This window comes from Semicossyphus pulcher, unplaced genomic scaffold, assembly GCF_022749685.1.
Source record: "Semicossyphus pulcher isolate SPU_LCO1_2020_fin unplaced genomic scaffold, fSemPul1.0.p SCAF_13, whole genome shotgun sequence".
Lineage (NCBI taxonomy): Eukaryota > Metazoa > Chordata > Actinopteri > Labriformes > Labridae > Semicossyphus > Semicossyphus pulcher.
The window spans coordinates 4,540,321-4,562,020 of NW_027211637.1; the positions used below are offsets into that span (position 1 = coordinate 4,540,321).

The window sequence follows — 21,700 nt, forward strand, 5'->3', positions numbered from 1 at the left end:
AGTTCATTTCACTTTATTTTAAACAAAACACAACATTGTAATTCACTGCGCAAAATATTAGAAAAAAGAAGTTAATGCTCAGGCATCAGTCACAGGTCCAGTCCAAGTGTTCCAGTCAGTCGTCCACCAGTCTCTGTCACAGTAGCTGCTGTAGTTCCACAATCCACGATAAACACCACAGACTTATCATTCCAGAGGACCGGAAGTACAAGATCACAACAGTCACACGGACTTACACAGGAAAAAACAAACGCCAAACAGCTCCGGTGGGACAACATACCTCTAACTTGGAGTGAGCCGCCATCTTTGCTCACGGTGGCTCCCATTTAAGGACAGTCGAAAGAATGAAGGCCGTTTACGCTTGGAGGTGTGTCCTGACGTGTACGATGTGTGAGAAGTGAGCCAAAAATATCATTCTATTGTGGTAGGAATGTAGTAGTGATGTGAGATCACTATGAGATCGCTTTATATAGTGGACATGCAGTCAGTGCTTTGGCTGTTTGTGGAGAATAATCAAAGGCTGCACAAAACAGAGGAGTTCTTTGTTAAATTAGCCTACTGGCTACGTTTTTGTGTTACCAGAGTTTAAATTCATAATGATTGACAAAATAATGTTTGACAATCTGATGGTCCATGCATCTAAAGAGCAGCCAATCCAGTCTTCTTGCATCAAAACACCTGCATTTATTTGTTGGCATTACAATTCCAATGCAGGAAAAACGTTAACATTTGATTTGTCATAATTGAATACAAACTTTTTTTTTAAGCTTAACAGGCGATGCTTTGTACTTTGGCTCAGGAGTTTAATCAACCAATAGATGTCTTAGACAACCTTAAGAGTACAGCCGCTTTCCCACTGGTCAAAAAATCCACTAACACCTGCTAACACCCGGCTTTTTTGCTTAATGGGAAAGGTTACAATCGGCATTCAGACCCGGGTCAAATGACTCTGCAGTAGACTCGGGTAATTATCGCCTCGGCTCTGAATGGCATTGATGGGAACACAAAACCTGGGTGGACACACTAATCTCCAAACCCTCTCCGGCACGATGCTATGCTCCATCGGTAACTTCTGCGACTCCTCGTCATCTCAGCAACAAATTCTGCCCGTCTCCGTCCAAACATCATTCCAAATTTGTCAGTGCTGAGTTTGATACACAGACTGAATGAGTAATAGATACAATAAAGACATAACAACAGTAACATCTTCAGTGTTTACCAACCCTGTTTCTAGTGCATTTGGGACGTCAGACGGTGACGCAGCAGAAAAGAGACCACAAGGAGTATACTTCACTGGCAATGGAAACAGAGACAATCGGCATCTATAAGCGGGTCTTCCCGGGTCTGAAAAACCTGCGTCAACGCACTAAATTCAGGTGAGAAAGCCGTTTTTGATTTCCATATGATTGTTAAAGTTCCAATAAGTTTATATATATTTTGTTTGACAGCACAGGTCACAACAAATAAATAATGGAAAAGTGTAATGGGTTCTTCCTTGAACAATGTTCGTTCATCCACCTAGTTTCATAAAAATCAGGCCATTTTTTTTATATCTAAAGATCTGCTGACAAACAAACTACAAGGAAAAAACTAACTCCTTGGCAGAGTTAATACATTTTTTGGTCAATAGCCCTTCCTCACCACAACATACATTATACCGCTGAGTCTTAATTAACGTTTGTTTAACACTGTGAGCTGGGGTGGAAAAAAAGTTCAAGCGTTCCATAAATCTTTTTTTCCGTGTGTGTCGGCAGTCACAGCTAATGAGACACAAACAAACCTTCAACTGAGAGCAAAGGAAACGAGCCTGACAAAAATATGCTCCAAATAAAAGTCACCATCAGTTCTTTGCAGCAATGTTGAAAAGTACTACTGAACAATTTGTTAAGATTCATGGTTCCTTTAACGTTTTTAGCTTCATACCTGTTTGCTCCGGTGGGCTGAGAGTCAAAGCCGTTAAAGCACAAAGTCACAAATAGAGTGACAAAGGATGAAAAGTGCTCTCTGCTCCGCGGTGCATCATGTTTGAAGAAAAGTTCTGCTTTCTGAAAGAGGATATAGAAATACTGCAAGACTTTAGCCCCAATTAAAGCAACCCACACATATTTAGAGCCTTGGTGTTTAACTCCCATGTCTGTGTTTTTATCTGAGACAGTTTCTTTGAGAACAAATATAAAGTGAGAGAAACTCTGTTCCTTAATTAGGCTTAGTTTAAAGAAAGCTGAGACACTCTGTAATATTTATTCATGCATATCATTGAGGTTAATAAGGAAGTTCGACTACTTCATACATTTTATGTAGTGCATACTTAACTAAAATTATGTGTGAAACTTTGAGTGTGTGTGTGTGTGTGTGTGTGTGTGTGTGTGTGGTCAGTAGCAGGTCCAGAGAGCAGCTAAAGCCTCTCATTCTTCTTCATTAGTGTTGACCGCTGAGGGGCCTGCCATCTCTCTCTCTCTCTCGCGCTCTGCATCTTTTCCTCCTCTGTCCATCTCAAACTCTTCCTCCATGACCACTTATCCCCTCATAGGGTCCACACATCTTTCTTATCTCACCTTCCAAATACTCAACTTTTCTCTCCCACAGTCCTCTCCCCTCTGACACGGGCCTCATACCTCCTCCAACCTTTCCTCTTTCTCTCCTCGCTCCCATCTGTCTGAGTCTATCTCCCATCAGCCCTCGTCTGCCTCCACTTCTGTTCAGCCGCACTCCTCCCTCTCTTCATCTCCCCATTTTATTTTCCCCTTGCTTTTTCAATAGCTCAGTGTTCACCGTCGTGTTTTCAAAGCTTTTTCTCCCTCTGACTACTCATATTTTCAGTTTATTTTCCGTCTCTGTTTTCCTCTCATTCATTCTCCTGGTTTGTTTTCTTGTAAAGTCTCTCCAGCTTTGCACTATCCGTCAAACTCTTAGCCATTTTTTCCCTTTCATACCGTGTATAAAGGAAGCCTGTTATTTGTTTGGCTTGTACCGATCTCCAGCTTCTGCTTGTCAACATTTAATCTCAGCTTTCACTTTAGACCTAATCATTACTTCTTTCACCGTGCACTCTTGTCATGCTTTGGTGCTCCTCTCTCCTCTCCTCCACTTTACTTCTTTCATTTCATTTTGCTTTTTCTATGTCCAGTGTTCCTCAAGGCCTTTCCATTTACGTCTCACAGTCCTTTCACATCTACCACTTCTTCCTAACAGTCCCCAGATTTCTGTACATCTACAGCCTGTGTTTTTCTGTTCTTTAATGCAATCCTTTGTCGTCAGCCTTCTCTTTGTATTTCTCTTTCAGTTTGTTTATCTCCGTTGTTATCTGCCAGCAGAGTAGCTGAGCTGTTCTGATCTTTGCACCGGCATGACTCCTGTTCAATCAACAATAAGACCGAAAGTGAAAGAAAGAAGAAATCAATATTAGGTTTTATACCGCTGTGATTCACTGGCTTTGCAAAAGTCAGGGTGCATTCAGATCAGCAACAGACACAGATCTGTTATCAGCATATCAGTGCTGTTGGATGGGTTCTTCTTTCAGAATGGACTTATCAAAACTTGATGAAACTATTTTCTCTTTCTGCCTTCTCTGCGCGTCTGCTGTCCATGGGGAATCAGACTTGCACACTAAGCATGCTGCAGAAGCAGCACACAGGCTCCTGCACAATAAAGCTCGGACATTTTGAATAAAAACACTGTTCATAAAAATGTAACACCATCCCTCAGTGGGTCCAGGGAAATCTTCACTGTATAAACTGCAACACTGGCCCGCTCAAATGTGATGTCCAACCTTTTCCCTACTCAACATTGAGTTTATGATAGTTTTTCATATGATGCCAGTTTCATATTACAGAGACTGACAAGATTTCACTCCTTTAAACTGGCAAGAAAATATAACAGCACTGCCACCAACCTGACAACAGTGCCTTTCCTCTTCTGCTACCAACAGCAGAAACACACACATATCTTTTACCTTGCTTCCTTGAATGTTCCTCAATGATGGCTGACTCAACTCCAATGTGATCTAATCTCTATTTACAGATTCTACATTTCCATGTAGGCAGGGACGTGGCTTTCCAGGACGTCAAGTGTTTCCGTTTGTAGCACGCTTGTAGTCGGAGTAATATTGACTAATCGCGTATCAGCAGGCTGCGGTGTATGCAGGAAAAACAGTCCGTGTGGAGAGCAGGCGGAACATAATGCGCCATAATGACATCCCGGCTCCCATCAGCGTCATCTGACAAAGATTTACCTTCTTATTAATCTCAATAAACAGACACCTGCAGCAAGGTCAGCTAGCAATCTGTTCTAGATCAAAATTCAACTTAAGATAAATTCACTTGGTGTGGTGTCAAGCTCTTCAGCGTTCAGACTTCCTGACTTCCTGACTTCCTCCAGTCCGACCTCCTTCAACAAAGGAGCATTTTAAAAGTAGTTTACTTACCGCAGGTTTGAGAACTAATTTGATTGAACCTGACCTTCATGCAAGTATTTCTACTTTAGGACACTTTGCACTTTCTAATCCAATACGTTTTACAATATGTTTTTTGTGATGGACAATTATTACAGTTTTTTTTAAATTGGTTTCAACTTCATTACAAATATTAGCTCCAGCTTACAGGTATAATCTCGAAGATTTTCATTTAAATAAATGTTAAGTCACTATGTATCACCGAATGAGGTAACACAATGGTGATTGAAACCTTTGCATTTGCAGTATATAGTGTTATATTGGACTGGGCGTCTGTGGTGACATTCGAGGAAAAAAATCACACAAGTGACGCGTTTCCCATCAGCCAGCAGTGCTTGGTCTGCCAGAGAGGGTAGGCGGAGCTAAGCGGCTGCTTTTCTGCTCTCTGCAAGTGTTGCGAGTAAACAGTAATCTGCTATGGCTGAACAAACAAAGAAAAGATGGATGACTACAGATACAACTTCAACAATAAATGAAAATCCAAAGAAAAAGAAACAAATTTGACGCTCAGATGAAGCAAACAGTCTGAAAAGGAAAGCGACCGTCAGCCAGGAATATTAAGAATTACAACCGGAGCCAACCGTGGACATGTGGTTAAATTGGGAAGTTGTTCCTGCAGTTACTGTTTATCGCCAAAGAGAACTAAACTGAAATCTTCGAGATTAGATCTTTAACCAAGTGAAATACTAAAATTATGCTTAGACCTGTAATGATATCCTATAATATAATATAACACTTACATTTTCCGTTTATGTGCATTTATTGGCTTTACCCTAGATACCTTAAATGTTTATATCTTATAATACATTTTCTTGTGTGTTTTAGAGTGCAGTATTAGCAATATTATCTGCTTGATAACAAATCAACTTTTTCCATTTACGTTTTCCACCTTACTGAGCGCAGGGGATGTTTTAAATCAGTGGATAAAAACCAAATTACATTTATGGTGTACTAAAAAGGCACCCTGGATTGGCCGCCCGCTCTGTCCCTCCATAAACCCCTCTTTGGCTGTAACACAAGCTCTGTCGTAGCTCAGCACTTATTCATCTGTAAAGTGGGCTCTGATGGACGGCAGACATGTCATCAGTCAAAGCTCCAACCCACTCTTTCATCCACCTGTAGCCCTGAATGACACAACTGTCAAAACCTCAGCAGTCCTAACACCCAAATTATAAGCTTAGCACAAAAAGGGGAGAATTAAAAGTGTAAATTAATGCCCTTCCTGCTGAAGAAGGACAGTCAATCTTAATACACTGGGTAATTTTGGAAGATGTCTGATAGTAGGACATCTGACATCTCATCAGCTAGTCCTCCTACCCTTACTCTCTTGGCTGACAGGGACTGAGGAGTTTAACAACTTGAACATCTTCGCAAAAAATGTTGAATTGCAATATTACAAAACTCTTGTTGTATTATTTGAAGTTTTCTTAACCAACTATCGTAAAACTATTCAGGCTGCCGTGCTAAGAAACATGTTTTGTTATATGTTTTTTTTGGTAAAAGATGATGTCTTTCTGTGTTATAAAAAGTATGATGTCCTTAGTCAGGCACCACAAAGAAAACACCTTAAAGGGGTGGTTTGTTTTTTTTTGAGTAGGATTGTATGAGTTGTACTTATCAATAGTAAGTGTACTACTGTACAGTAGGTAACAGTCGGCACGGCCCCTGGAGAAGCTGGCCGGAGTTCCTACACGAAAGCTAAGCTAAGCACCGCTGCAGACGAAGGGCAGGAGTACCATGTACTAGGGATGTAACGATACACTCAACTCACGATTCAACACAAATCCCGATTCTGGGTTCACGATACGATTTACTCATGATACAATTTTCTTATATTTATAAAGAAATAAAAATAAAAATTTCATTTGGAAATGAAGTCAAGGACCCTCCGTTTATCTACCTCCAGCCAGCTTTCCATTCCTCACACCAGGTTGCGGAGCCAGCCAGAAGCCAAATGCAGATAGCGCCCTCTGCTGTTTAAAAAATAGTATTGCAATTCATTTCTTCTCGTCACTTATGTGTATCGATTTTTAACAGCATTGCGAGGTATCCTTACATCCCTTCCACGTACTTAAGCCACTTAAAAGAGTCCTACATATAAACAAACATCTCAGTTTATTGTTTTTTGTATTTTTTATCTTTGTCACAGCTTCACCTTGACGTCCCTCGGTACTATATCGTACTCTGCACAACGGCCCTGTAAACCTACGCATGCAGTGGACGGTATCACAACAGCTGTTTAGGTCAGCAGGTTAAAGAAGAAACAACACATTTTCTATTGTCTCAGCAGACTATTATATTCAACATGTATGTTGAAAGAGATATTGGTGTCTGTAATGTAATATTCACAGAGCTGTATCTGATCACATATTTTTAAGGTAGACTTGTTAATTAAACAGGTTGACTTTTTGAAAATGGGGTTTCAGCTTTTTTAACTTTAAATCTATCTTGATTTTAAGAAAGCGATAAACATTATTATGTTAAAAAAAAAATCTATTTCTTCGTATTCTTATATCAAAGTCCGATCATTATTTCTTCCGGTAAAACTAAATTTCACCCATGCTTACGTAAGCTAGCACCAAACTATTTCAACCAATCAATCTGCAACATTTAGCCGCAGAGCACCAAGAACGCTCGGTCAGTTAGCTAGCTACTGCACTGTGGAGAATGTCTGTCTACGCCCACTTCTCAACGATCAAATGAAATGATATGTCCCGCCTGCACGTCCTGTTTCACTCGGAAATACGTCACGATAAGGAAGCTAGATACTCTCGAAATGCCATTTCAGCTCGACTTTAACTTTAATATAGTTCTAGGTTTGTAAAAGTCCATTGCTTACCATGCTGTTCTCTTGAACAGAGGGGAACAGCAGGGGCCTTTTGAGGGGTTGTATGAGTCATTGAAATGTAGGGGCAACAAACCAGTAACACTGAAATATATTTTTGGAAGGAGTTGTCGCTGTAGACTGCCATTAGAAAAATCTGAATATAGCCTGCGATATATTTTAAATAGTGTGTTTGTACAAAATAAAATCAAGACAAAGAGGAAACACAGGTACGAGGAGGCTGTCTCTGTGTATCAACACGGAGGAAAAACGCCCAGCTACAGAGAACAGAAGATCACTCTGCTGCCTCTCAGCACTTTCTGCTTTAGTTTTGCTCCACTCTCTGATTCTGCCTCGTTCTTCACTCTCAGTTTGGGTTTGTTTCACTCTCTTACCCCCTCTCTCTCCACCTTGACAGGCAGCTTTTAACTTCAGTTCTCCCTGGGTATTAGACCTAAAGCCTGGTCTGTCTGTATCCACAGCAGGGCTGCGGATACATACGTCTCAGAGTGTGTGTGTCTCTGTGTGTGTGTGCGTAGTTGGCCTTGCTGAAGGGGAAAACAACAGCATTTAAAGTTTCAGAGGTCTCAACTTGCAGCCGGCCAGATCCTGACCTTGCTGTAGCACCGCATACATCCGTGATCTGACAAGCTGCTGCAACAGCCTTCTCTCAGTGTTTTTCAACTCACACTTTCCCTTTACCTGCACTTTCTTACACTCCATTCAGGTGTTTTCCCTCATTACATTGGTCTGTCCCAGATTTTCCAAATCTCATTTCTGTCTTCTTCACTTTTCAGTCTGTTTCTTTCTCTCCTCTCCATTGTGAGAGAGCCTCTGACATTGATCCGAATCTAAGCCCGGCTCTCTCAGAGATCGGCGCTAAATGACTTCAGAATCCCACCAGGCATACAGACAGTGTGCGTGTGTGTGTGTTTGCATCCGAGCGTGCAGATAAATGACTGGAGAATCCCACCGAGTGTCTGGACAGTGTGTATGTGTCACATGTAGCAGTGCCCACGTCGGACTAAGCCTCCCAGAGGATAATGACTGGAGGCTGTCTGCTCGGTCTCTGCAGGCTCTGTGGCATCCTCTCCTCATTTGCCATCAAACGCACACGCATGTACACACGCACACACGAAGGCAGTAGTGTAACACGGCGGGAGGACGTCTGTGATATGCTGGCCTGTGCGCTGACCCGCTGCGACACTGATCAAAACACATCACAGTCACTTCTGTGAGGCTGGAAAGACAAAACAAGAACTGGACTGCTTACTGTCCCAGTGACGTCTCCTCTCACTCACTCCCTCTCCTCAGGGGCTTCCTTAAATCATCTCATTCCTTACCTCTAATTAACTAGAGAAGCAAAAGGCCCTAAAAAGCAGGAATTAAAACTTATATCCACATTACAGAAGACTTCAATCATGAACTGTGCTTATAAATAAGATACAAATGTAAAGGCAAACAAATATTCCCTAGACTCACAACGCTCTGACTTTCCTAAGAAGCAGTCATTTAATATGCATCACAAAGAAGAGAGGAAAATCTGTTTGGCACAGTAGAATTATCAAAGCGATAATATTTACTCACAGTTTGTTCAACCCAAAAATGTATGTTTTAAATAATTAAAATGAATAAAAAAAGATTTGCTCTAGTTCTCGGTCAAAACATGACGCTGCAGAAAGGAAAAGAAAGAGTGTCTGAAGCTTTAAAAATCACACATGGGCGCTGGTTTGGCTCAGTTGGTAGAGCGGGCGCCCCATGTACAGAGGCTACAGTCCTCGTTGCACTGATCGCAGGTTCGACTCCCGATCTGCCGATACATTTGGTGCATGTCCTCCCCCACTCTCTGCTCCCTACATTTCCTGTCTCACTTCATCTGTCCTATCTAATAAAGGCAAAAAGCCAGAAAAAAGTAATCTTAAAAAAAAAGAGAGATTTGAGATTTTACGACATTTAAAAGATCGTTCTTCAATTAATGAACAAAACAATGAAACACATTTCTACAGCTGGGACTGAGTTATTCTTTTTGCTCATTATTAGAGATAATTAAAGCTCCTGTGAGGAACTTTGTTTGTGTTGATTTTGGCGCCCCCTGTGGACAAAGCCTTACCTCTTATCTGGTTGCTCATTTTGCCCTGTACATGCTTAAGTGGTGGTTTTTAAATAAGCAGTTTCAGGCATTAAAAACAACTATATAGAAATAATCAATCCTGTCACTGATGGTCTGGTTTGTTTTTGTAGGTCATAGAGACATCAGAATTAGTTTCAGTCTGTGTCATAACAAGAGAAAAACTCCTCACAGGAGCTTTAAAGTGTGGCTGTTATGTTCAACACCTTATACTCTATCAAATGCTCTTTCCAAAAACAGCAACAACAACAACAACAACAACAACAAAACAATTCTGCTCTTTCGAGGTCTGCAGCAGTCAGCTAGGTACCTCCATGTATTAAAGTCTCCACTGGTTGGACCCATGGATGGTAAAAGTAAAGCTGGATACAGCTCCTAATAGGGATGTGTAATGGCATGAATGTAATGGCAATCACAATATGTACCCTGATACAGAGGTTACAATATAATCTATTACCATATATTGCTTTTCTTTTTCTTTATTATATTACACTACTATATAATACTAATGCAATTATACCTTTGTATTACTTTTTTAGTATTCACTTAATATTCCAAACCATAGCACATATATACATATAGATACAGTAATATACCATACTGTATTTATTTGACACTTTCATACTGCACCTTATGTTGTACCTTATCGTATATCTAATAGCACACTGTGTTATCTCATCCTGCTAAAATGTTGCTATTACCCATACCATGCCACTTTATCTCATAGCTGTCACTTTAACTTGTCACTTAGTCCTACTTGTATAACAGCTATATATTACTCTAATTTTATTTTATCTATTCTTATTTTATTTTTATTTACTTACTTGCTATTTTGTCTTCGTGTTGCTGCATCACCTGAATTTCCCCTCTAGCGATTATTAAAGTATTATTTTATCACAGTATAAGAAACACACCTCCATATGCATAGAGTATTAAACGTTTTGTTTTTTTATGCAGTTTTTTTTGCATTTGTAATATCACAGTCAGTATCTTTAAACATCATAAAATTACTTCTTGTGAAATCTGAGCAAAGAAATTAATATTTACGTTTTCAGAATCAGACTCAGGTTTAATGCCAGGTAGGTTTTCACATACAAGGAATGTGACTTAGTGTTTTGGTGCAAAAACAATAAATAGTGGTAGAATTTTAAAAAAGTATTAAGAAAAAATCAATAAATACTCGCATCAAAGTACAGCACCAGGTTCATTCCTATAAAAGCTGCTCAGGGGCGCATGAAGCCAAAAAAGGCTGATTACCCATTGTACAGAGCTGCAGCAAAAGCACAATAGCACCTACTTTAAGCCTGCATCTCCCCCGTTGGCTCCCCCTGGGGATAAATAAAGTATTTCTGATTCTGATTGAGTAGAAGCTTTTGAATCTTAAACTGAGATTATCAATCATCATATTATAGCTCTGAGTCAGGACCTCCGGAGCAGTCTGGGCGTTGTTACAGCTTGTTGTGTCAGTCTGTTAATCTATAATGGTAGTTACATTAAGTGGTAACTGAGCTGTCAGATACCAAAGTTGATGTCAATAGAGTCTGGCAATAATTGTGGCAATAATTACCCAATTAAATGAAGTCTGCTGGGAGAGCGGGTGCTTGTTCTGTGTGAAAAGCTTATTTTGTTGCAACTTTTGTTTTGTTTGGTTGTTTTTATCCTCACAGTGTCTAGCCATCTAATACATTTAATACATTCACAGCATGCATAAGTATGCAGCATTGAGTCCAGTGAGAAAAAATAAGTCATCAGTGATCAGCAAACTAACAGTGACAGCTTTTAAAGACACAAAACGGAGGAAGAACTTTGTAAACTTTCAAATATACCGGGTGAAAGTCAGGGAGACGCCTCAGGGGCTAATCAAGAGGCAAGACCTTGATGTGTAAGTTAAAGCAGACTGCAATGTAGCAAGATACTCACACACACACACACACACCACACACACACACACACACACACAGCCACACACATTGTGTATGATCTGCCGTGCTCTTTTAAAGACAGTCTTCAAAGAGCCTTCACTTCACTCCTCGTTATCTCACACCAGCTAATATGAGGATAAAACTTTCTCCCTCTCTCTCTCTCTCTCACACACACACACACACACACACACACACACACACACACTCACACTCACATACATACACACTCACATACATACACATACACACATACACACACACACACACACACACACACACACACACACACACACACACACACACACACACACACACAAAGACACAAAGACACACCAATCTTTGTAAGGACATTTGGTCCTCATAAGTGTAGAAATACAAGAACAAAAACACACATAGGTTGGCTGTGTGTATATAAAAGTGCTTTGTGTCTGCATGGGTTATATATAAGACAGATCCAAAGCTACTGATGCTGTTGAACACACACAGGCAGACACAGACACACACACACACACAAACACACACACACGGTACATCAGTACAAGCGCAGAGGAATCAAGTTACAGCGGGCTGATTATCACATGCTGTATTACTGTATGCCAGGGGAAGCCTCAGTGCCCCTGAGCAATGCAGAGGAGATGTGAGCAGGGAGCAGCATGAGGCAGAGCGATACGTTGTTCGGGTGCATGATGAGCAGCTACACCTTCAAATGTCTCCACTGTGCAAACTTTGGAAGGGCAAGCTTCCAGTTTTCTGTCCTCCAGCTTCCCCTCCTCCTCCTCCTCCTCCTCCTCCTCACATATTCTCTCTAACTTTCTGTGAATTTGTAACTTAAAAACTGCTGCAGTGATGCACATACTTGAGCAGAGGAACTTGTCTTTGCTTTTGAATAATACAGCTGTGGAGCCAGTTGAGGAGTGCGGAATGCTTAAAAGCTACAGAGGCTAGATTTTACTGAGTGCATAGAAAAGTAGTGCTTCTTCACTGGTTTTCACCAAGAATAAAATATAAATAAATGGGACAAAGGGAAAAAGGCAAGATCTGTTGACTCAGTAAATACATAGTTCATAACAAAAACAGCTCTGATGAAAAGACAAAGGCAAAACTACAGCAACTAAACTCACATTGCTTCAGAAAACTGCATGAAAACACAGTAAGTTTATTTCTTCACCTATCAAGAAAAGTTTTGTTTCTTTTCTATAAAAATGCTGCTTTATTGATTTTACTCTTGGGTATCTCACTAGTTCATGTTCTAACCTCCGGTGTTGAAATGAAATGAAGCCAATGCGGAAGTGCAAAAAACTGCAGTTCCTCGAGTGTCCACTTGAGGCTCCAGATAACATTAGACCCGATGGGAAAATGCCCATTTTTACAGCAGAAATAAACATGTTGGCAGGCTGGTTTTGTTATCAAAAGTTAATTTTATTGTTCAAAATAACTGTACAGGTTTTTTCTTTTTGCAACTCACCCGTTTTAATTATATTAAGCCTTAAATCATAGGGGCAGGCTCACTTGATTGACAGGTGGATCCTGCTGGCTGTCTCCTAGACGTCAGCACAGACACACAGTCACTGAACTTAGCTTCGCCTGTTTGTGTTTTTGGAGCATTTGGAGGGACAAATAATCTCTCTCTGTGTGATTTATGGAACTTTCTGGCCGTGCAAGAAGTCTCAGCTCCAGCTTTTTGGTGAGTTAAATGTGAGTATTGTTGTAGCAGGTATACTGTGCTCGCCATACCTGACTTGTTAGCCTGTTCAGTGTTTATCAAGAGAGATTACAGCGGATTGTAGTGATGAGGAGATCAGTTATTTTACGTTTCCTGTACCTGCCGCTATCTCACCGGGCAAGCAAGCAGTCAGTCACCACCACAAACTGAATCTTCTCCTGAGAAAGTTAAACTACCTCATAGGTAACAGGTGTTTTTCACCCCTGCTCCTCTCCAGCTCCACCCTCTCATCCAAATGTGATCATTTCAGGCTCCAGTAAACCAACATGGCGGTGGCCATATATCGGCTTCATTTTCGCAGTCGAGAAACAAATGGGTGACGTCACGGTGGATACGTCCATTATTTATACAGTTTATGGTTCTAATCCCTTAATGTTTCCTCTTTTCTAATTTTATTTTAGGTGGAATAGAAAAATATGTGCAAAGACAAAAATTGAAAACTGAGGAGCAAGAAAAAAAAGATTACAACAAACCCTTTGGAGGTTAAAAGAAAAGTATAAAGCTTTAAATTTTTATATTATTAGTAGATGTATTCTGCTGTATTTTCTTGTAATCTTGTACTGCTAATGATTAATTTAGCATCTTCATATTTGCCAGAATCTTCGTCTATACTTATCAAGGCTAAAACAAAACCAGATGAATATTAGGTCTGCTTTGAAATTTGCCATTTTTCACCACTGTAGATATCAAATCCTATTCAACAGCTCAAGTAAAACCAGAGATGCAGTTAATACATGGCTTATAATAACTCAATTATTTATGTATGTCTTCCTCTTTGCTATGATGAGGGTCTGGGTTAAAGGATGCAGACTTAATTTATTCAAAAGTTAAATGCAAATGAGCAGGAAAAGAAGCTTTAAACTGTTGCTGATATATTATATAATCCTGTTTACAACGAACGGTGCAAGAACTCTGCTCTCACACTCCCTGAGAGTTAGTGATGAGTCTGCAGACATTATCGTCTGACTGGATGATCCCGTCTTATTAACTCTAAAACCAAATATTTCATTTTCAGTAACTTTTTAAAAACATATTTTGAGTAATTCTTTTTTATTTAAATGCTGATAAAACAAACAAATACAAATGGAAATTGTAAATGTGTTATTAGTGAATGGTCACAGACAACATGTTTGATATTTCCTGCTTGTTTCACTGCTTGTTTTCAAATGCCAACCTACTTTTCGTTCTTTGTTGCCTTTCAAGGATTTTGTGCCCATAAAGACCTAAAATTAGAAGCAAATTGCTGGAGGTTGCATTGACAAGCTGAAGTGCAACTGAAGACCTATTTCACAGCAACCCAAACTGTGTTTGCCTTTGAAAAGGTGTCATTTTCAGTCGTGGTAGGAAAACAAGTTTGGTCACGCTGGAGAACTTGGATTTCATACTTTTACATCAGACATTCACTCTGAAAGCTGTTTCTAATGACAAGATTTCTCTTTGTGTAAAGACCTAAAGTGACAGCACTCAAAGTCCTATCAATCTGACTTTTTTTTTGTTCCTTAACTACACCAGAATAATCTGGAGAACATGAGAAAAAATGAATTTCTTTCTTTTACATCATACAGAGAGCTGCTCTGAAAATAACAGCACATCTCTCCGTGGAAAACTTCAAACGCCATCACTCAGAGTAAATTATTATGTCTTTGAGGAGACGTGTGAAGCACAATATGGTATTATTATACAAAAAACATTTTTATCGTATACATAACTCAATTATATTTGGTAGAAAGGTACTATTGATACGGGAACCAAGCTTCAAAATTAAGCTACAAAACAACATAATACTTCTCTGTCAAATATTTTAACTGTTCTGTATTCCGAGCAACCTCCAAGTCCCAAGACCCTCCCAGATCTGAAGAAAGCTCTCACCTTTTTTGCAGCATCGATACACCGCATGTACTCTTTGGCCAGGTCTGAACATTTTAGGGTCTGGTCCCTGTTGTCCCTGTAGCAGGATAAAATCTGAGCCTGCAGGCCGACACACACCGGGTCTGTGTTACGATACCTGCAGAAGACAGACACAGATACAGAATTATAAATGGTAAGAAACAAGAAATGTATGTTATAGCGAGAGTAATGTATATTTAATTTTACCATTTTTTATACCACAACATTAAATAATCTTTGAGGATTTCTTTGTTCATGGGAAGTATCTAATTTGACAGCAGCCACTGAAATATGTACGTAAAAGTTTCGGTTTGCTGCTCCAGTTTAATTCATGCTCGTCTGAGCCACGAGAAAGAGAAGAAAAAAAATCAGCCTGATGAAATGAGGCAAGAAAACCTAAGAACAATTAAGACTCACCCACTGCAACCTGTTTAACAACCTATGGTGTGCAAAGAATGTGCTCCATTGCAAATCATGCAATTAGTGCTAAATCACATTTAATTGAGTGGGTAGGATCATTCTGATCAAATACAGCAGAAACGTGTGCTTTGAGAGATTGAATCAGCCGTGCTTAATTTGATATGTGGGCTGTATTATAATTGGTCTTTGCCTGTCTGTCTGTGTGATTGTTAACTATGACAGGCCTGCTGCCTGGGTGCCTCGCTGTAATGGAATCTGACTGATTGAAGCAGAGACAAGCGAGTTACGTACGCCCACGCAGGTATGGAAAGGAGCACGCAGACATGTACACACCCACACACACTTTGTAGTACACTATAAACAGTGTGCACACAGACACACTCGATCTCCTCTACACTGTGCCCCGTACACACTTTCTCTGTGAGGAGCATTTAACACCAGGCTTAATTGAAAGCCAAATTAAAGGCTCTTTTTAGGCTTTGATTCACGGAGGAGAGCTGACCCCAGCGTTTCAATTACAGCATATCAATGTCCACGCAGGCACACAGACAGCGTTTATCATCAGCAGCGGTATCATGGAGTTTATCTGCGCATGGGTGATGGAGGTTAAAGAGGAAAATGAACAGACGGAGAGAAAAACACATAAAGAAAGGAAGAGAGATAAAAAGATGAAAGGGGGAAGGAATGAAGCTTCCACTGGTGTTCTCTCACAAGATCATTTAAGAAAGATGACAGCCAATCAGATTACTCCTTTCCCCCCACACCACCTCTAATGGTTTATCTTACCTCTTTAATCCGTCTACTTTTTGTCTCTGTCTTCTCTGCAACTCAGTCTCCTTTCTCACTCCTCCCCTCGCTCTCCCTCCTTTTATATCATCACATTAACAACACAGAGAGGACGACACCAAGGCGCGCCATCTTTATCTCGCTCTCCGTTTGAGGCCGCCGAAGATAAGGAACTCTCCTTTAATTTGAAATAAATGGCCTTCATCAGGGAAGCCAAAGCCTCCTGATAGCGCTGCGTGGTTTATTAAAGGCGCTTGAAGCAGAAAATTGGCTCAGCCGCAGCAAAAGCTAAAGCTCTGTCCACATGCTACAACAAATTGAAGGTGAGGTTTTAAATCAACAATATTAACTGAGCCGCTTACAAAATAAATAAATAAAAATAAAGCGAGCGGGAGTGAAGGGAGGCCTTGGTTTTTTAAGCTGAACGAGGTAAAGAGGCGTCCCTGACAGCCTGCTGAGCCATGTTGTTGTTTTTAATGTGTGTGCTGCTGTGAAAGCTTTTTAGCAGTCATTTTTTGGGAGACTTTTCCACGCTTCCATGAGCGGTAAATATGACAAAACATAAACAGTTAGATTAGTTGCTTAATTAATGGTGCTGCCCATTATTTTTAATCTCCGCCAGCGAAGGCAGAGGCGGACTGAACACAGAGGCCTCAGACTTGTGGAGCACGCAGACCAGCTTACCGAGACAAAGAGAGGGAGAGGAATGAAAGGAGAGAAATTGGAAAATGGAAAAGACACAAAACACACGACAGACTACAAAAGCCTCTGGCAAAGCTACGAGACTGATAAGGAAGATGCTTTTATCGCCTCTAAACCACGCTTCTCTCCGAGTTAGACTGATGCTTTTTTGTGTTTTCCTTAATAGCCTTGGCTGTACATATGAAGCATTGTTTGTCCTGCATGCTATTTTATTTCTATCCTGTCAACTCCAAAGTGTTGGTATCTGTTCTGTGTTTAGGCAACTAATTAGAAAATCTTGTTAACATCTCAAAGGAAGCAGCGCCCAAGGAGGAAACACGAAGAGAATCCAATTTTGTGACTGACTTGAGGGCTGCATTACAAGTTCAGTGAAAGTCTGCAACGCCTTGTGTGCTGACACAATGTGCATATGTTGAATTACATTAATAAAGTGTGACCCCTGCGTTTATACAATTTTTGACTCAATTTGAAATAACTGCATCTTTCAATATCAAGTCTGTAGAAACCATAGACTGTATTCAAGAAGTAGCTGCTGGATTTTAATGCCGAAGTGCCTTAAACGTGCGGTCTTTTTATGGTGAGCAGGGGGCAACGCCACTGGTTGGAAAAAGTCCAAAGATATGGAATCTAGCAGAAAACACCACACTTCTCACTGGATTTATAACCTCAGCAAACATTTCCCTAATGGGTTTATGGCTTCAATCGCTAGTTTTTAAGGCTTTTCAAAGCAGAATTATGATCATTTTGTAACGTATAGTCTCATTTACAGGCAAATAGGCTTTGGGGCATGGCTAACCTGCAATTAAAAATATACGACCACGCCACATTGTCAACCAGGTTAGAGGCATAGCAATGTTTATCCACTCTCTGGTCCAAATACGGTCACTTCTAGCTCCAAAAATCCAAGATGGTGGCCGCCAACATGCCAAGCTCAAGGCTTTGGAGGTTGTGCAAACAATGGGGGATACATCAACAACTTCTATACAGTCTTCGTTTCAAAACATTAGGGAGGTTAAATATCATTTTTGCCCAGAGTCACTGATCGCAATTGAGTGGACGAGCTGCCTCAGTCGAACAGCCACTTTTTTATGAAGGGATAAAGTCACACATGCGTGAGTAGCAGGTAATCCAAACAACGAAAGAAGGCTGTTGACCAATGTTCTGATTTTAGTAACATTTTGTCCATGTTTAAGAAACAGCTCTTATGGTGATGGAGTTGACACTTCAGAGGAACCTGATGATAATGTCAGCTATAATCTGCATATTCCTTGTTCACAATGTTGAACATGTTATAGTCTTTGTTTGAATTTAATCACTGGACTGCTTTTATACTGTAGAATATATACTGTACAGCTCATCACCAACCATTTAAACGTAAGCATTTTCTCTATCTCTGTCTGCCCCTTTGTCCCTGCAGTAAAGTGGTTCTCTTAACCCTGAACAACTTAAGCCTACACTGTCGGATTAACAATATCCTTGACACTCTGTTTAACACTCTCTTCCACTTGTCTCCCTACATCCCTTGTAGGTGCCTTGTTTAAGCCCCCTGGTAAAGGAGGCTGCTGTTGTTGTTGCTGTTGCAATTCTCTCTGCAATTTTGGCACTACCTGCATAACACAGGCGTAGTATAGACGGGAGTGTATGAGCTACATGAACCAAGTTACATCTGACTTTAAAGGGATAGTTCTGGTTTTTGAATTGGGCGAATGAGGCACTCATCAATCATGTATTTTTGATTTTTTTTAAACCTTGATGTCAGACAGCCTCGCATCACAGTTTCCACAATATTGAATTTTCTTTTACTTGTTGTGCTCACTCAAACAGCTGTTGTGATACCGTGCGCTGCATGCGTAGGTATACAGGGCCGTTCTGTGTTTCTTTTATATGTAGGAGTGGCACAGGAGTGCTGTTTTTAGTGGCTTAAGTACGTGGTACTCTTGATCCCATCTGCAGCAGTGCTTAGCTTCCGTGCAGGAACTCCGACCAGCTTCCCCTTAGAGGGGCCGTGCTGACTGTTATCTATTTTACCTATACACTTTCTATCGATAAGAACCTCATACAACCCCACTTTAAAAATAAAAGGAACTATCCCTTTAAAAAAAGAGATACTTGAATTGTATCTGTAGTTGGATGTCCAGGTCAAAAACTGTTTAACGTTTTAGGTAGTGAATTATTTGCATTCACAACAATATAAATCTCTGAAAATGTACCTGTACTGAAAACATGGAGGTAGCAGGAGATTAGTTTATTTACTTACAAAGAATGAGAAAGACAGAAGAAGAAAGTGTTCATTACAAAATAAATCTGACAACCAGCAGCTCAAAATCTCACTAATGAACATGTGAACATGTGTCAAAGCTTCAAAGCAGAATCTTCCCCTGCCTTCAATATTTAAGCTAAATTTCAATTTCAACTTCAATTTCAATGCATTTATTTGTCATATACATTAAAAAGTACAATGTACAGTGAATGTAATTAAATGCATGTTGCTCTGACACCCTCTCATCCCTCGAAACCAATACTAATAACCTAAATAAATTAATACATAAGTGGCAGCATAAGAATAAAGAACAAGCTCTTCATCAGCTGCCAATGAAGAAATTGCTGTTTTGTTTGGAATGGCAAAAAAACTCATCTTAAGTATGGAAAACGCTCTCTGTGCCTGCTGTTGACTTGTGGTTGGGAGAAATGGCCAACACAACACCTGGAGAGATGTTAGAATGAGGACAGAGCAAAAGTGTTTGATAAGATCTGGGAACCTTTACAAAAATATTTTTATGGTAAGGACTAAAGTATGTCCAATGTGTCTTTTTTTTTTTAACAATCATTATTATTATTATTATTATTATTATTATTATTTTAATGCTGCTTTACTCCTAGTCTAAGTATGGATGTGGCTCTTAGTCTATATCAGGGACTTAAAATGCGCTGTTTCTGTTGGTGTTTATATTTGTGTGTGTGTTCTGTCCTGTTTTTCTCGTGGGGTGGCTGGGACATGTTTTTGTGTTGTCTGTATTTTTAAATATATATATATATATATGTTTATATATAAAAGAATAAAGGACAGCAAATAAAAAATATAATTAAATAAATCAATAGCAGACACACACAGACACTAAGTGCTACTGTTCAGCAGCCTGACCGCCTGGGGATAAAAACTGTCCTTGAGGCGGTTGGTGCTCTGATGCTTGGTAAACGTTTTGCTGAAGGAAGGTAAGGTTGCTAAATTAAGCTAATCATGTCTTAAAGGACAAGTGTTCAGGAGTTAGAGGCATCCAGCATTGAAACTGACTGATAATCAATCACCTCACCCTTTCCTTTCAAGCATTTAGGAGAAGCAACAGTGTCTGAGAAAGTTGCATAAAAAAAGCAGAAAGGCCCCCTGTAGAGGCGTTTTCAGCTCTTACGGTTCCTCTGAAGAAAGTAAATAAGTATATTTACCAAAATGTCAAAAGATTTCTTAAGAGCTTCCCCATTACCTTAAATCCAACTCATAGAAATGTGCATATTTAGCAATGTTTTGCAGCACTCCAAAAATGAGCTTAAACCGGTTAGGTGCTATAATTAGAAAATGTTTAATCCCTGGTGTAGAAAGAAAGAAGTGAGGACCCTAAATAACCTTAAGACTCTGCAGGGAGAACGAGAGACAGCGAGGTAAACAGGCCCATCCTTATCTTTTCAGGTAGAAAATGGCATTTGACATTTCAGAGAGTCAGAATTACTGAGCACACGGCTTTACCATTACCAGTTTGATTAATACTGGGGCAGTGCAGAAGTAAAGAGAGGAAGAGAGAGGATAACAAGCGAGAAAGAGGGCAGGAGAGGTGAAGACGAAAACAGCTAGAGAGACAGAGTTGCCTCTTATCTCTTGCTTGTAGCTTGTATGCACCTGTACCCTGACAGCTTTTCAATTGACTGAGGGCACACATCCTCTTCTCCCCTATCTTGTATCTGCACACTCCTTCACTCGTCCTCGCCCATCTCTCCATTTCTATCACAACTGCAACCCGGAGGAGAGGGTGCTCTATGTAGTAGTGCTCAGACTTCACTTTGTCTCTTGTAAACATTGAAGTGGAGCTACAGCATTTTCTTTCAATGCCTCTCACATTTGCCGCTCTGCTGTCAATGCTGTATTGGTGAATTTATTTACTCTTAGGTTCCACAGCGGCTCAAATCACGGCTTAGACAAATGATATGTTTCCATGACTTGAAATGTTATTATGTTTTGCTGCTGAGCTTCTTTGTAAAGGGGTTATCACCCTGCTTTTCACTACAGACAGACCCTGTTTGTTTCCTACAGACCCAGGTGAACCTGAAAATTCAATCCATTTGAAGGTGCTGAGTAACTTCACCCCTTGAGTCCACTTCACTTGACCAACTTTACTCCTTTCTGTCCAAATCAGGTTCATATAAAACTTTTCACCTCCAAAAGCCAGGTGAATGTTAAGTGGCATGAAATGAACAAATATTAAATTTACCAGTGAACCACACACACACTAAGTTTTCAGTTGACTTTTCTCTTGGAGCTCAGAAACAACAAATGCCAAGTAGTCTGCTTTTAAACTTTGACTCTGAGCTTGTCAATGTTTCCAACCTTTTCACTTAGTGATATACGTAGGCTGGTACACAGACTGGGAGGATCTGACAGACGCTGGCTATTAAGGCTAGTTGTAGCACTTCTGTAACAGACAGTTGGCCTTGTTAAAATCTCTCAGATACCAACCTGAGCGGCATGACGCGGGTAACTGCCTCGTCTGTCTTGCCTGCTATCATTCTTTTACTTTCAACTTGGAAGAAGAACCTGTCTTCCTCATTCCCTCACACAAAATGTATCTAGACTAAAATATTTTCACTCTGT

The 21,700-nt window shown here is 40.1% G+C and overlaps 1 protein-coding gene across 2 annotated transcripts in view; it reads right to left on the reverse strand.

Moving 5' to 3' along the window:
• The window catches only part of chchd6a (coiled-coil-helix-coiled-coil-helix domain containing 6a), an 83,709-nt gene that overhangs the window by 13,039 nt on the left and 48,970 nt on the right, over nt 1–21,700 (reverse strand). For both annotated transcript variants that reach the window (XM_069660298.1, XM_069660297.1), the window contains one exon: nt 14,917–15,052. In XM_069660298.1, the coding sequence (XP_069516399.1) occupies nt 14,917–15,052 (136 nt within the window). The remainder of the gene's footprint in view (nt 1–14,916; nt 15,053–21,700) is intronic.